We start from the raw sequence: 17,040 nt of genomic DNA on the forward strand, positions 1-17,040 counted from the left end.
TTGAGGCTTTAGAGTATGAAAAACAAGAAATTATCCGTAACTGCCAATTCCAACAAACCTATAGAACTCTTCTCGCTCCCTCTCATCCAGCTCTGTGATGATATAAGCAAGGGTACGTTCAATCCGGGGAATGATGACTAGGGGTAAAAAAAAAATACATGTGAGAACTTCAGACCTTTTTTCAAGTTGCCAATGTTCATCTGTATAACAGTTACTTTTTCTAATTGTAAAATTAATGTACATTTAATGCAGAAAACAAAAACAAAAAATTAAGTATAATCCAACCATCCTAAAATAACGACTATATTTTGGTATATGCCCTGCTAGTGTCCTTTCTATGGACAGATAACATACACAATACACACAACACAATTCTATGGACCACAATATACACAACATTGAATATACTGAATTTATATGAATATACAACACTGAACCACAGATGTTAATTTAAATATAAATTGCAATCCCTCTTAAAAAGTAGATCATCAAGCAGAGAGCATGAACTAAGTTGAGTTTTGGGTGTGTCATAAGGTGCTTCACAGAATTTGCCTCTGCTTCTAAAATGTGAACTCACTGAGAGCTGAAGCTATCACCTCATCCGCTCTGTTTTGCTTGAGGTTCCATTTACAAGGCCTGGCACCAGCAACTGGTCAGGAAATGTGCGTGGAAATTTTAAAAATGAGGTGACTTCCTTTTATTTAACAAAGAGTGCAAAATAACTTCTTTGCTGTTCAAAATCTGTTCCTTTCTTACCTTAAAATTTAATGTTTCTTTAATGAAAACAGAGTTTCTTGAATGGAAGTATTGTGCCGACACTAAGCACTGTGACAGAATGATGAAAGAGGTGGGAAATAAATGCACCAAATGGGACAATGTTTAGGAATCAAGGAGAAGAGCAGGACATAAGGCCTACAGGAAAGGGATTTAATGTTAAGCATGCAATGTGTTCAAAAAGATTACTGAATCACTGGAAAGAGCTAAAGAACACACTAGGCCTTTTGAAAAATAGTTTCATCCTTTATTCATAACCAGAAATGAATGAACACTTCAGAATTTTTAACTTAGCATTTCCTTATGTATATGGATTTGGGAGGAGTCACACAACTCTCTTAAAGCACTTACAACTAACACCTCCCTGTGCTGACCCCACAGCCCAGCCTGCTGCGAATGCCGCATGGGCTTGTCATCGTGTGATCAGTGCCTGGTTCCCACGCAAATGTGGAGCTACAGACAAGCAAACGAACAAAGAAAGCCTCACAGCAGCTTACACTCACCATGTTCAATGGCATTTACCCGCCTGTTGGTGATCTTAATGGCTTCATCCAAAGTAACAAAGGAAGTCTAAAATAAGAGGACAAATTAGCAATTTAAGCATGAATTTTCCTAATCATATCCTGTTCACTTAGCTTTACGCAGACTGCACCTGTAGAGAACATGTGGAAACCAAGACTACTTTTCAACGATTCCCAAAGAGTTAACATTACTTCCAGTCTATTACTGTTTAAAACATTCAATTTAAACATTTAAATTTAACAATTACACAATTAAATATAAATTTAAAAATTTAAATTTTAAACATTCAATTTTAAAATTTAAATCTTAAATTTTAAATTTTAAACATTCAATTTTAAACATTTAAAACTGTTTAAAACATTCAATTTTAAGGCAATCTGTTTACTTCAGATTTGCCTAAAGTTATAAAAATGGCAACGGGAAGGAATCAGGCTCTATTATACACACACACACACACACACACACACACACATTAAGTGGCCACAAAGCAGGGGAAAATAGCTTTCAAGCATCAACCACGTTGTGTTTACATTTAAATCTAGTATTGACTGTTGCTGTTCTCACTCACCAAAGAGTGAAGCTCTACCAAGGCACATGTGTTTTGATCGTCATCAGCAGGGACAATGGTGTGGAAGCCACCATCTCAGAAATCAAAACATCTCTGGGCTTGTCTCCCATAAAATCATGAAAACAGCCTAAAGCACGAAGTGCAGGATGCTCTGATTCAAGCCGTGAGTCCTCCCCAAAGGACTCTCAGATATCGGACTAGACCCAGAGCTCTGGCTCTTTTGCTACTCACCTGCAGTGAAGCTAGTTCCACCAGTAATTCCACTGCTTTGGCGTAATTCCTCTTTAATTTAGCCAACTGTTCCCCACCTCTGGCTAAACCAGTCAGCTCGTAACCTGAAAGAACCAGTCAGACAACATTTGTCATTACGGAGTAATCTTCCCCATAAATTTCCCCAAAAGAAGTCAGACTAGGGCGCCTGGGTGGCTGACTAGGTTAAGCCTCTACTTTTGGCTCAGGTCATATCTCAGGGTCCTGTGATCGAGCCCCACATCAGGCTCTCGGCTCAACAGGGAGCTTGTTTCCCCTCTCTCTGCCTACTAGTGATCTCTTTCTCTCTCTCTCTCTCAAATAAATAAATAAATAATCTTAAAAAAAAAAAAAGTCAGACTAATACCACACAAGGAGAAACAAATTCACTGACCCCCGTTTAATGCAACGTGACGTACCCAACCCGCTCCCCAGGCCATGCTGAACAGTCAATATGTTTGTTTTTTCTGAAGTGAGATTTTCAGCATTTACGTTTTTATTGAAAATACAGTTAAAATACAGTGTAATATTAGTTTCAGGTGTTCAATATAGTGATTGGACACTTCCGCGCAGTGCCTGGTGCTTATCACAAGAGCGCTCCTTACCCTCCACCGCCTAAGTCACCCCGCCCTTGCCCCGCAGCCATCAGTTTGTTCTCTCCAGTTAGGAGTAACAGTGAACGGGTTTTTCTTCCCAAGGAAACTATTCTAAATATAACTACAGGAGAAGCTTTTAACCGACCTCCACTTTATCACACTGGCCCCACTGCCTCACACCCACAGCACAGTGCCACGCCGGTAACAGGTGACTCCAGCTCGCTCCACTTCTTCACTGGGGCTACCCTGAACACTCTATGTGCACCAGTGGGAGAGGAGGGCCAAAAACTGTCTCTATGAAAAGAACTTGATTACTCTGGAAAGACTCAATAATGTGTTACTACCCCAAAAATGCTACCAAACTAGGAAATGCTAAAACAATTTTTAAAAATTGAGAATGAGCTATAAAATCTAGGAGATTTAGCATTCAGACTGCATTACAGAGAGACCTTATTTTACTTTAAAGAAACTCAAACTGGAAATTATAAAACAATGCATTATGGGTGTAGTTTATGCAGAAAGACAACACAGAAGTCTAATTAGCGGATTCATACTCAAAGGCCACGGCCTTGTATTTTTTTTAATGGCAAATGACTGTATGTTTATGTATTTCTAGGTTGAAATAAAGTATTTTAGAACATTATAATGTTTTATGACTCTCTGCCGTAACACTTGTTAACTAACTCCTACCCCAAGTGTACCATATGAGGATGCTAACACTGGAACCACTAAACTCTAAGAAAGTCTATTCCAGCACCCATTTTGCAGCACCCATTTCTTCAGAGGAATCTGGAGAACCCAGAGACATACTACCGAAGTGTCACACTTACTATCAGTTCCTTCATGGTAATGTTCAAACACTGGCAAAGTAACACCTGTTAAAACACAGAAACATGTAGGTTCACAAACATGTCCTTGAAGTACTGTTTCTTAATCACCATTGTTTGTGGTGTTTCTTTCTCAGCAAATACTCAAAAGTCAAGAGACTGTCTGGAACTTAACTGGTTTCAGTGAATTTAGGAAACTGGTACCCTAAGTGTTCACTCCTATTTAATAATCAAATTATCCTGAGTAATAAGAGCTCAAGTTGTTACAGTTTTCTTTCCTTTCAGTTTTGAGGCATATGTAAAATGCGGAAAAAAATGCACATAGTTAATGTACAGATTTTGATGAAATTAGATATATGTATACACCTATGATACCATCACCACAATCAAGGTAATAAACTTAACACTTCCAAAAGATCTGTGTCCCTTTTCTTGTTTGTTTGTGTGTGTGTATATGTGTGTGTGTGTTAATACTCAACACAAGATCTACCCTAAGTTTTTAAATACACAACACTGCACTGTTAACTACAGGCACTACATTGTACAGCCAATCTCTAGAATGGATTCACCGTGTATAACTCACTTTATCCCCATTTCCCCCGCCCCCATCCTCCGGCAACCGCCAGTTACAAAGATTCTGACATGTAAAGCAATTCAACTTGTTCTAAGTAGAAGAGACTAATTAGGACATGAAGATCTTGCTGTATAAACAGGTTCATTTTTTAAATGTCATCTTTTCTTCCGAAGGATTCTAAAGCATTGAAAAATTACCTGCTACGTTATCTTTCTTAGCTCGGATCTTCACTTGGGCTTTATTAACATTCTGGATAACTGTGGTGCTGCGGAAAAAGAAAAGGCCTTGATTGTTGAGATTTTAGAGTAAGAAATAAAACTACAGGGACCCATCAGGTAGTTTCAACAGGGTGAGATGGCACAAGTATGTTTGGTAACTGTCTTTCCAGCAAAAAATCACTGCTACCAGAGCAGGGTCTCAGAGAGCAAAGGATGAACAACACTCAAAACATGACCATAAGAAAACAAGAAAGAACACGGATTGCTTGAGTTTTCAGTTAGGCATGTGGTGCCATAGGTATGACATTAAGGATTTTTATTCAGGTAATGTAATTTAGAGACAACTTCCTTCTAGGTTTGCTATCCAAACTTCTAGATTTGGCTTAGTAGGACTTCGATCCCCTTACCCTAGAACGTAACTCCCATCAGGTTTTGTCAGACTCCCCAATCTGTTCTTACTAAAATAAACTGTTTTCACCATAACCACCCTCGAACGCATTCACACACCACTTACATACTACTGAGTCCCTCCCTCTGCCAGAAAAGTCAATGCAAGCGGCTCTTCTACCAACACTGACAAAAATTAAAATCTATCTCTTCAAGAGGACCTATGCCCCTGAGGCTGTCAGACCTGCCAGCAAAGGCTCCTGAATAACACAGACCGGGAATGGAGACACTGCGCCACTGGGTAAAGACAACTAAAATAAAAAAACCCGGAAAACGAATTCCACCTCTGTCCCCAGATAGCCATTTGACCTCAGGAAGGCAGTGAATTTAAAGGATGAAAAAGAACATTTGCCTGGTTTATCACACAAGCTTATCTGGGGAGAACCACACCTTGGAAAGCAAAAACTAAACCATTTTACACGCTTCGTATATAAAGCATACGCTGACAGGACAAAAGCCTTAGAATTCATGCCCTCTAAACCAATTCCATTCTCAAACTTATCCTAAGGAAATATTGCTACAGAAACTAAAATATCTATGCATGAAAATGTTCATGGCATCTTTTTTAATATTCCCCAAATCTGAAAATCAACCCGAAATTTCACCATTAGGAGAAAGAGCTAATAAATTATGCACAACTAGAGAAAGGCTATACAGCTACGTGAAAATAAGGATGTTTATGATACAATGTTAAATGAAAACGGCCTACAGAATGTTAAGTATCCTATGCCTACAACTCTGTACCAGACAGAAGTGGGTGATAATAAAGACACTGGTGTTAGGGTCACAGAGTAATAATAAAGAACACTTCTAACACCATCATTTATCTTTAATGCTTAGATGTTTTTTAAGAGTAGCTTTTAAGGGAAATTATGAACATGAAAGCACTGTGATTTTTCAAAACACCCCATTAAGTCTTCTTACCTGAAGTCCCCTGCTGTGAACTTGGCCTCAGCAAGTGAGAAGGCAGCTTCTCTCATCACCTCACCCATCAACATTTTAGTCTGGAAAAGCATAAACCAAGAAATAATTCAACCACGTTTCTTACAAGGATTAAAAAAAAAAAAACAATAAAATCATATTCCTTTAATAACCAGTATTTGATACCAGGTGTGTGTCTAAAATACTGACTTGATAACAAAAATAACCAATTGTGCTTGAACAGTTTTGGTTATGGTCACTAACAGTACAATACCATGTGTTCTATAATTAAAACATCAGAATAAAGACATCAAGAAATAGAAAACTATCTTCGCTGAAGGACCCATCTTATTCCTGAATGGGCCTATATTAATGTGCTCAAATTAATCTCTCAAATTCACTGACAGAAAAAAAAATTTTTTTAAAGATTTATTTATTTGACAGAGGGAACACAAGCAGGGGGAGTGGGAGAGGGAGAAGCAGGCTTCCCGCCAAGCAGGGAGCCCGATGCAGGGCCCAATCCCACAACCCCAGGACCATGATCTGAGCCGAAGGCAGACACTCAACCAGCTGAGCTACCCAGGTGCCCCTGTGCAGAGAAAATCTTAATGGCATAGTGATTCTAATATAAACCTGGACTATTTAAAGTTTGAAAAAAATCCAACAATCTTTTTGAAAGAAAAAAAGGGCAAATGGGCAGAGTTGCCAAGTATTTAAAATAAGAAAATACATCCAATACAGGGACAAAATAAATCAATGAACTATAACAGAGTTCAGAAAAAGTCACAGGTCTCTATGGAAATTTAGTAACATGAAGAGACCATGCACCTGGCCGCCCACTTACAAAACGAGCTTGTCCCTACCTCCTTACATCACACACTTCAGAAATTCTTAAAGTTTAAAAAAAAAAAAAAAACTATAAAACATAGAATATTTTCTTAATCTTTTTTAGGCCTTTCTAAGAATTATTTATAATGCAAAAGCTGTATTTATTTATTTATTTATTTATTTTTAAGATTTTATTTATTTATTTGACAGAGAGAAATCACAAGTAGTCGGAGAGGCAGGCAGAGAGAGAGAGAGAGGGAAGCAGGCTCCCTGCTGAGCAGAGAGCCCGATGCGGGACTCGATCCCAGGACTCTGAGATCATGACCTGAGCCGAAGGCAGCGGCTTAACCCACTGAGCCACCCAGGCGCCCCAGCAAAAGATGTATTTAAAAAAAAAAAAAAAGACTTAACAGATTTGACCAAGTATTTTTTTAAAAAGGCTAGAGAAGAATATTATTAGCATTTTACACAGAATATTTGTAGAACTTCAACAGAAAGATAAATAATAGAAATTCACCAAGAAAATCAAATCATCTGTAAACATGAAAAAATGCTCAACCTACAATCAAAAGTAGTGCAAATTAAAAGATACTAATTTTAGGGGCACGTGGGTGACTCAGTCTGTTAAGTATACAACTCTTGATTTTGGCTCAGGTCATGCTCTCAGGGTTGTGGGATCAAGTCCTGCATCAAGCTCCATGCTCAGCATGGAGTCTGCTTGAGATTCTCTCTCTCCCTCTACCCCTCCCTTGGCTCACTCGCTCACTCTCTGAAATAATAAAAAAAATTTTTTAAAGAATAAAAATTGGGGCACCTGGGTGGCTCAGTGGGTTAAAGCCTCTGCCTTCGGCTCGGGTCATGATCCCAGGGTCCTGGAATCGAGCCCCGCATCAGGCTCTCTGCTCAGCGGGGAACCTGCTTCCTCCTCTCTCTCTGCCTGCCTCTCTGCCTACTTGTGATCTCTCTCTAATAAATGAATAAAATCTTTAAAAAAGAGAGAGAATAAAAATAAAAGATACCACTTTTAGCCCAATAGATTGGCAACAAATAAAAAAAATTAATACCCAGTTAGGAAGAATCTGAGAGAACAGGTCTCACTAATCATTGGTAGGAATGTGAATTTGTGTAACAACTTGGAGAATAATTTGGCAATATCCATGAAAAATTGAAATGAATAGGGGCACCCGGGTGGCTCAGCTGGTTTAGCATCTGCCTTTGGCTCAGGTCATGATCTCAGGGTCCTGGGATCGAGCCCAGCATCAGGTCTCTGCTTAGTGGGGAATCTGCTTCTCTCCCTCAAACCCCTTACTCCCACTCATGTTCTCTCAAATAAATTTTTTAAAAAATGCAAATGACGGATTCTAAAGATTCTAAGACTTCCCACAGAAATGCTAGCACACATAGTGAGGTGGCGGAGGGACAGTAAAGTATCCTCTAGAGGGAGAAGGCACTCTGAGACAGAAAAACAATGCAAGACACTCCATACCATTTACAGAGTTTTATTCCAGGTAACTTCCCAACAGGGAGGGACAAGGAAGACAACAAACGATCCAGGCAGCTACATAGCTAACCTCCCCCCACCCCTGCTCTCTTCCAAGTATGGACTATAACCACTTTTATAGAGCGAGGGGGTTTGGTGGGGTGGTCACAAGGTAACTGCCTAAAGTGGTAGCCTCTGTGCACCTGCCATCTCTACTAGTTGCCTCGAGTGGCATGCTTTCTGCACCACTTAGGAAGATGAGAACAACCCTCCCCATATTTCAGTCAGGGATAACATTAACCTCCAAGGGGCCTGGAACACACAACCCCAAGGGAAGTCACTGCAGCATGACCAAGATGGAGGACCTAAAATGGGAGTCAGTACTGTCAGCACTCCTACACTCTACCCTTGACATCTTTATGGCCGGTATAATCGTTACCTGCCATTCTTTCACAAGGACCATACAGCCAGGTACTGGGAGGTGACTTGCAGCCCTATACCACAATATTAATATACTTATAAAACCAGAGAAAATACTTAGAACTGTGGTTCCCTAACAACCCTGTAAAGAGGACCTTTGCACAGACTCAGCCTGTTGGAGCAATTGTAACTTCACTGTTAAGTGTGGCGTATGACAAGATGTTTCCAGACACAACAGAAACATTAACAATGCAGGATTATGGGCAGTAAGAAATGTTTTACCAGCAATAGATATGGCAAATCTTCAGTTAGCAAAAACAGGGTAGTGGTTTAGTCCCCATGAGCTAATATCCTCCCTGACTTTGGTATTTTCCCCAGGAGATGAAACCATTTATCTTGCTCCTTCATATCATCAGAGGATATGACCGTGTTGTACATATGCAACCTCGCTAACAATCCTACGCCAACAATCAACATACAACTCTTTGCATGTGCTGGGCCCTGACCCAATATATAATGAAGGGTTGAGAATACTGGATGTGAGGGGGAGGAGCAAGATGGCAGAAGAGCAGGAGACTTAAATATCATCAGGTCCCATGAGTTCAGCTAGTTAGTTATCATTCTGAACACCTACAAACTCAAGAGATCAAAGAGAAGAAGACCAGCAATTCTAGGAACAGAAAATCAACCACTTTCTGGAAGGTAGGATGTCCAGAGAAGTGAATCCAAGGCGATACACAGAAAGAGAGACTGCGGTGGGGAGGGGCAGATCCCCGCAAGCAGTGGAGCACATAATCAGAACTTTCAAAAGTCTGCTCCACTGAGGGATGTCACTCCAGAGGCTAAATGGGGGGGTGGAGCCCTTGTGGGAACAGTGTGGTCTCAGGACCTGTGGGGTCACAAAAAGACCTGGGGTGCCTGAGGGTGGCAGAGCTCCCAGGTATTGGAGCAGGGAAGCCAGCTGCAAAGATGGAGCCAAGGAGGGGCTCTCAGCTCAGGGTTACCTTAAACCGTGATCCAAGGCACAGTCGGGCCCCTGCTCTTCAAGGAGGGACCCCACAAGCAGCAGATCTGGGGTGACTCCCCTCCTTACACCTCCAGAAGGAGCAGCACAGGAGCATGCAGCAGGAATCTGCTGTGTTTAAAGACTCCAAATGGGGCCGTGGCCAGAGATGGAAACGTTGGGTCACAGGCTGGGTGAGCACAGAGTGCGGTCAGAGACCAGGGATAAGGGAGGGATTGACTGCTTTTCTCTGGGGGTGTACTGAGGAGTGGGGGCCCTGAGCTCTCAGCTCCTCCTGGTCAGAGACTGGGAGGCTGCCATTTTCATTCCCATCCTCCAAAGCGGTACAGAAAGTGTTCAGGGAACAAAAGGTCCCAAGAGCAAAACCAAGCAGATTACTTAGCCTGGGCCCTGGCAAGGGCAATACGATTCTGCCTGCAGCAGAGACATTTGAAAATTAGTACAACAGGCCCCTCACCCAGAAGATCACTAAGAACATCCAGCCAAGACCAAGTTCACTAATCAATGAGAACTGAGGAACTCCAGAGCTAGGGGAATATAGCACACAGAATTCATGGCTTTTTTCCCCATGATTAATCTTTAGTCTTTCAAAGTTAAGTTTTTTATATTTTATTTTTTCTTATTCTATTTTTTAAATTTTTGCCTGTTTCCTATTTTAACGTTTAACTATTTTCTCTTATCAAGACATTTTTAAAACAATCTTTTAAAATTTTCATTGTTATATTCTACCCCTTCATTGTATTTGACCTTATTTTTTGTATACATGTAGGTTTTTCTTTTTTAAAATCTTGGGATACAGTACTTTTAATAGATCAAAATACCCTAAATCTAGCACATGGCTTTGTTCTAGTCTCAGCCTGATCACATTCTTTTCTCTCTCTTTTTTTTTTTAAGATTTTATTTATTTATTTGACACAGAGAGAGAGAGATTGCAAGTAGGCAGAGGCAGGCAGAGAGAGAAGGGGAAGCAGGCTCCCCGCCTAGCAGAGAGCCCAATATGGGGCTTGATCCCAGGACCCTGAGACTACAACTGGAGCCAAAGGCAGAGGTTTAACCCACTGAGGCACCCAGGCACCCCTTCTTTTTTTTTTTTTTTAACCAACTTCTTATATTATCAATTCCTTTTTTAGAATCTTTTTAAATTTTCATCTTTACAGTCATATTCCATTTCTTCATCGTGTTTACCCTTATTTTTGTATACATGTAAGTTTTTCTTTCTTTCAAAATTTTGGGAGGCAGTTTCTTCTAACAGACCAAAATATATCCAAAATCAAGAGTGTGGCTCTGTTCTATTCACCAGTATTTTTTAAAAAGGGAGGGGATATATATACACACACATATGTATATGTATATATATGTATATGTATATGTATATACATATGTATATACACACATACGTGTATGTGTGTGTGTGTGTGTCTCTCTCTCTTTTTTTTCCCCCTTCTCTTTCCTTCTTTCTTCTCCCACCAGTTTTGGGTCTTTCCTGATTTGGTTAGTGTGTATTTTTCTGAGGTCATTGCAACCCTTTTAGTATTTTGTTCTCTCATTCATCTATTCTTATCTGGTAAAATAACAAGGTGGAAAAACTCACCTCAGGGGAAAAAAAAGAACAAAAGGCAGTACCAATGGCTAGGGACCTAATTAATACAGACATTAGTAATATATCAGAACTAGAGTTCAGAATGACAATTACCAAGGTGCTAGCTGGGCTCAAAAAAAAGCATGGAAGATACTAGAGAATCCCTTTCTGGAGAAATAAAAGCACTTCCTGGAGAAATAAGAGAACTAAAATCTAACCAAGTTGAAATTAAAAAAGTATTAATGAGGTTCAATAAAAAATGGAGGATCTTACTGCTAGGATAAATGAGGGAGAAGGGAGAATTAGTGATAAAGAAATGATGGAGAATGACGTTGAGCAAAAGAGAGACAAACAACTACTGGACCACAAGGGGAGAATCTGAGAGATAAGTGATACCGTAAGATGAAACAATATTAGAATAAGTGGGATCCCAGAAGAAGAAAGGGGGAGGGGGGGCAGAAGGTGTATTGGAGCAAATTATAGCAGAGAACTTCCCTAATGTGACAAATGGAACAAGCATCAAAATCCAGCAGGCATAGAGAACACCCCTCAAAAATCAATAAAAATGGGTCCACACCCCCTCAACTAGTAGTAAAATTTACAAGGTTCAGTGACAAAGAGAAAATCCTAAAAGCAGTTCAGGACAAGAGGTCTATAAACATACAACGGTAGAAATATTACATTGGCATCAGACCTATTCACAGAGACCTGGTAGGCCAAAAAGGACTGGCATGATATACTCAAAGCACTAAATGAGAAAAATATGCAGCCAAGAATACTATATCCAGCTAGACTGTCACTGAAAATAGGAGAGATATAAGCTTCCAGGACAAACAAAAACTAGAAAAATTTGCAAACACCAAACCAGCCCTACAGGAAATACTCAAAGGGGTCCTCGAAGCAAAGACAGAGTCTAAAAGTAACAGACCAAAAAGGAGCAGAGACAATATACAGTAACAGTCACCTTACAGGCAATACAATGGCACTAAATTCTTATCTTTCAATAGTTACCCTGAGTGTAAATGGGCTAAGTGCCCCAATCAAAAGACACAGGGTATCAGAATGGATAAAAAAACAAAACCCATCAATATGCTGTCTACAAGAAACTCATTTTAGACCCAAATGACACCTCCAGATTTAAAGTGAGGGGGTGGAAAACAATTTACCATGCTAATGGACATCAAAAGAAAGCTGGGGTGGCAATCCTTACATATCAGATCAATTAGATTTTAAGCCAAAGACTTTAATAAGAGATAAGGAAGGACACTATATCATATTCATAGGGTCTGTCCAACAAGAAGATCTAACAATTTTAAACATCTATGCCCCTAACATGGGAGCAGCCAACTATATAAACCAATTAATAACAAAATCAAAGAAACACATTGACAAGAATACAATAATAGTAGAGGACTTTAACAAAATGTTAAATGGACAGATCATCCAAGCAAAATATCAACAAGGAAATAAATGCCTTAAAGGACACACTGGACCAGATGGACATCACAGATATATTCAGAACATTCCATCCGAAAGCAACAGAATACATATTCTTCTTTAGTGCACATGGAACATTCTCCAGAATAGATCACATCCTGGGTCACAAATCAGGTCTCAACCGGTATCAAATGATTGGGATCATTCCCTGCATATTTTCAGACCACAATGCTCTGAAGCTAGAACTCAATCACAAGAGGAAATCTGGAAAGAACCCAAATACATGGAGACTAAAGAACATCCTTCTAAAGAATGAATGGGTCAACCAGGAATTAAAGAAGAATTGAAAAAAATTCATGGAAACAAATAATGAAAACACAATGGTTCAAAATCTGTGGGACAAAGCAAAGGCAGTCCTAAGAGGAAAATATATAGCAATACAAGCCTTTCTCAAGAAACAAGAAAGGTCTCAAATACACAACCTAACCCTATACCTAAAGGAGCTGGAGAAAGAACAGCAAAGAAAGCCTAAACCCAGCAGAAGAAAAATAATAAAGATCAGAGTAGAAATCAATGAAATAGACCCAAAGAACAACAGAACAAATCAAAACTAGGAGCTGGTTCCTTGAAAGAATTAGTAAGATTGATAAACCCCTGCCCAGTCTTACCAAAAGGAAAGAGAAAGGACCAAAATAAGTAAAATCATGAATGAAAGAAGAGAGATCACAACTAACACCAAAGAAATACAGTTATAAGAACATATTATGAACAACTATACACCAACAAATTTGACAAACTGGAAGAAATGGATGCCTTCCTAGAGACATATAAACTACCAAAACTGAACCAGGAAGAAACAGAAGAAATGAATAGACCCATAACCAGTAAGGAGATTGAAGCAGTCATCAAAATCTCCCAACAAAGAAGAGCCCAGGGCCAGACAGCTTCCCTGGGGAATACTACCAAACATTTAAAGAAAAATTAATATCTATTCTCCTGAAACTGCTCCAAAAAATAGAAGGAAAACTTCAAAACTTATTTTATGAGGCCAGCATTACCTTGATCCCAATACCAGACAAAGACCCCAACAAAAAGGAGAATTACAGACCAATATCCTTGATGAATACGGATGCAAAAATTCTCACCAAAATACTAACCAATAGGATCTAACAGTACAAAGGATTATTCACCACGAATATTATTCAGCTAGTGGGATTTATTCCTGGGCTGCAAGGTTGGTTCAACATCCACAAATCAATCAATGTGATACAATACATTAATAAATGAAAGAACAAGAACCGTAGGATCCTCTCATGGATGCTGAAAAAACATTTGACTAAGTACAGCATCCTTTCTCGACCAAAACTCTTCACAGTATAGGGACAGAAGGTACATACCTCAGTATCATAAAAGCCATCTATGAAAACCCCACAGTGAATATCAATCTCAATGGGGAAAAACTGAAAGATTTTCCCCTAAGGTCAGGAACACAGCAGGGCTGTCCACTATCACCACTGCTATTCAACATAGTACTAGAAGTCCTAGCCTCAGCAATCAGACAACAAAAAGAAAGAAAAGGCATCCAACTCGGCAAAGAAGAAGTCAAACTCTCACTTTTTGCAGGTGATATTATACTTTACGTGGAAAACCCGAAAGACTCCATTCCAAAACTTCCAGAACTCATTCAGGAATATAAAATCAATGCACAGGAATCAGTTGTATTCTATACACCAATAGCAAGACAGAAGAAAGAGAAATTAAAGAGTCAATCCCATTTACAATTGCACCTAAAACCGTAAGATACCTAGGAATAAACCTAACCAGAGGCAATCTCTGTACTCAGAAATCTATAAAGTACTCATGAAAGAAATTGAGGAAGACACAAAGAAATGGAAAAACGTTCCATGCTCATGGATTGGAAGAACAAATATTGTGAAAATGTCTGTGCTAAAGCAATCTACACATTTAATGCAATCCCTATCAAAATACCATCCATTTTTTTCAAAGAAATGGAACAAATAATCCTAAAATTTATACAGAACCAGAAAAGACCCCAAATAGTCAGAGGAACGTTGAAAAAGAAAGCCAAAGTTGGTGGCATCACAATTTCAGACTTCAAGCTCTAATACAAAGCTGTCATCATCAAGAAACAATGGTACTGGCACTAAAAGAAACACACAGATCAGTGCAACAGAATAGAGAGCCCAGAAATGGACCCTCAACTCAACAAGATTAGTTGACCTGGTCAACTAATATTCGACAAAGCAGGAAAGCATGTCTAATGGAAAAAAGACAGTATCTTCAACAAATGGTGCTGGGAAAATTGGACAGCCACACGCAAAAGAATGAAAGTGGACCATTCCCTTACACCACACACAAAAATAGACTCCAAATGGAAAAGACCTCAAAGCGAGACAGGAATCTATCAAAATCCTTGAGGAGAACACAGGCAGCAGCAACCTCTTCCACCTCAGCCACAGCAACTTCTTCCTAGAAACATCGCCAAAGGCAAGTGAAGCGAGGGTAAAAATGAACTATTCGGACTTCATCGAGATCAAAAGCTTTTGCAAGCAAAGGAAACAGTCAACAAAACCAAAAGCAACTGGCATAATGGGAGAAGATACCTGCAAATGATATAATAAGTGCTAGCATCCAAAATCTATGAAGAACTTCTCAAACTCAACAACCAAAGAACAAATAATCCAACCAAGAAATGAGCACAAGACATGAACAGACATTTCTGCGAAGACATCCAACGGCCAACACACACATGAAAAAAAGCTCAACATCACTTGGCATCAGGGAAATACAAATCAAAACCACAATGAGATACCACCTCACACCAGTCAGAATGGCTAAATTAACAAGTCAGGAAATGACAGATGTTGGCGAGGATGCAGAGAAAGGGGAACCCTCCTACACTGTTGGTGGGAATACAACTGGTGTAGCCACTCTGGAAAACAGTATGGAGGTTCCTCAAAAAGTTGAAAACAGAGCCTATGACCCAGCAATCGCATAACTAGGTATCTATCCTAAAGATACAAATGTAGTAATCCGAAGGGGCACGTGCACACAAATGTTTATAGCAGCATTATCCACAACAGTCAAACTATGGAAAGAACTTAGATGCCCATCAACAGATGAATGGATAAAGAAGATATATAGATAGATAGATAGACAGATAGATAGATATAGTGTATGTATATGTGTGTACACACACACACACACACACACACACACACAATGGCATACTATGCAGCCATCAAAGGATCAAAAAAATCAAAATCTTGCCATTTGCAATGATGTGGATGGAAATAGAGGGTATTATGCTGAGCAAAATAAGTCAATCAGAGAAAGACAATTATTCCATCTCCCTGATATGAGGAATTTGAGAGGCAGAGCAGAAGGTTGTCGGGGGAAGGGAGGGGGGAAAAATGAAACAAGATGGGACCAGGGAGGGAGACAAACCATAAGAGACTTCATCTCAGGAAACTGAGGGTTACAGGAGGAGTGGGGAGAAGATGGGGTGGCTGGGTTATGGACATAGGGAGGGTATGTGCTACTGTGAATGCTGCGAATTGTGTAAGACTGAGGATTCACAGATCTATATCCCTGAAGCAAATAATACATTGTGTAATTTTTAAAAAATTATACTGGATGTGAGGACTTGACCCCAGTGGATTAGGACACCAAGCCACCCAGAGGAGGTATTCCAAGTCAATTTCCAAAGAACTACAGCCTTACCAGATGGGAAGTCTTATAGCAATCACAGAAGTAGTCCCTCTTCCCCCAGTAGGTCTCAGACCTCCCAACAATACCGGCACCCCAGAGCTGCACGGGTGTTGCTGCTTAGGTGTTCGTATGCAGAAATCTGTCCTCCTATGGGCACAGCTTTAAAAAGTTGAATTGCCCGTTAGTCTTGGAGACCAACCTTTGAGGGAGCCATCTGGTGACAAAATCTTTAATGTGTTTCCTATTAGTCCAGTCATCCTTCCAGTTAGACCTGCAGCAGTGAGACTATATGGCAGGTAGGAAAACAACAATATATCCCAGGCTTCTGTCCACTCTTGGATGTCATGACCAGTAAAACATGACCCTGATCGCTATAGGAGTCGGCGTTTGTACAAGCTCTCCAGTTGTTAATCTGTTCCACCTGCAACCTAATTAGCTCTCTTACAGGCAAAGGTTTGTACAAGTCCTGTGCAAGTGTCCACACTGATCAGTGCATATCTGTCCCTTTCAATACTGGCAAAGGACCTATGTAATCTATCTGCCAGCAAGAAACAGGGCTTGTAATCTGCCCAACATACCCCAGCGTATGGTACAATGGCCGTCAACTGAGGTGGCAATGGGGACAGTCCTTGTCAGCAGCCTGTGGACTCAAATATTTTAAAGGCAAACATAATCTTTTTACTATTTGCCAAGTAGTTCTGGGACATCAGTTGTTGTCCCAATTTACAACTGACCTACAATGAACCCACCCTGCTATATCAGACAGGCAGCATTTCCTCCACCAGAACATGTGCCTGGGCAGAGCATTTGCCTCATCAGTGCCTGGTGGTGTGGCTGGGGAGTA

At 40.0% G+C, this 17,040-nt stretch overlaps 1 protein-coding gene across 1 annotated transcript in view; it reads right to left on the reverse strand.

Moving 5' to 3' along the window:
- ATP6V1D (ATPase H+ transporting V1 subunit D) overlaps nt 1-17,040 on the reverse strand; it is a 31,347-nt gene that overhangs the window by 3,377 nt on the left and 10,930 nt on the right. The window contains exons 3-8 of the mRNA XM_032344554.1: nt 5,700-5,779; nt 4,308-4,375; nt 3,540-3,584; nt 2,096-2,199; nt 1,278-1,344; nt 59-137 (exon numbers count right to left, since the gene is read on the reverse strand). Of these exons, the coding sequence (XP_032200445.1) occupies nt 59-137; nt 1,278-1,344; nt 2,096-2,199; nt 3,540-3,584; nt 4,308-4,375; nt 5,700-5,779 (443 nt within the window). The remainder of the gene's footprint in view (nt 1-58; nt 138-1,277; nt 1,345-2,095; nt 2,200-3,539; nt 3,585-4,307; nt 4,376-5,699; nt 5,780-17,040) is intronic.

Source organism: Mustela erminea, chromosome 5 (assembly GCF_009829155.1).
Source record: "Mustela erminea isolate mMusErm1 chromosome 5, mMusErm1.Pri, whole genome shotgun sequence".
Classification (NCBI taxonomy): domain Eukaryota; kingdom Metazoa; phylum Chordata; class Mammalia; order Carnivora; family Mustelidae; genus Mustela; species Mustela erminea.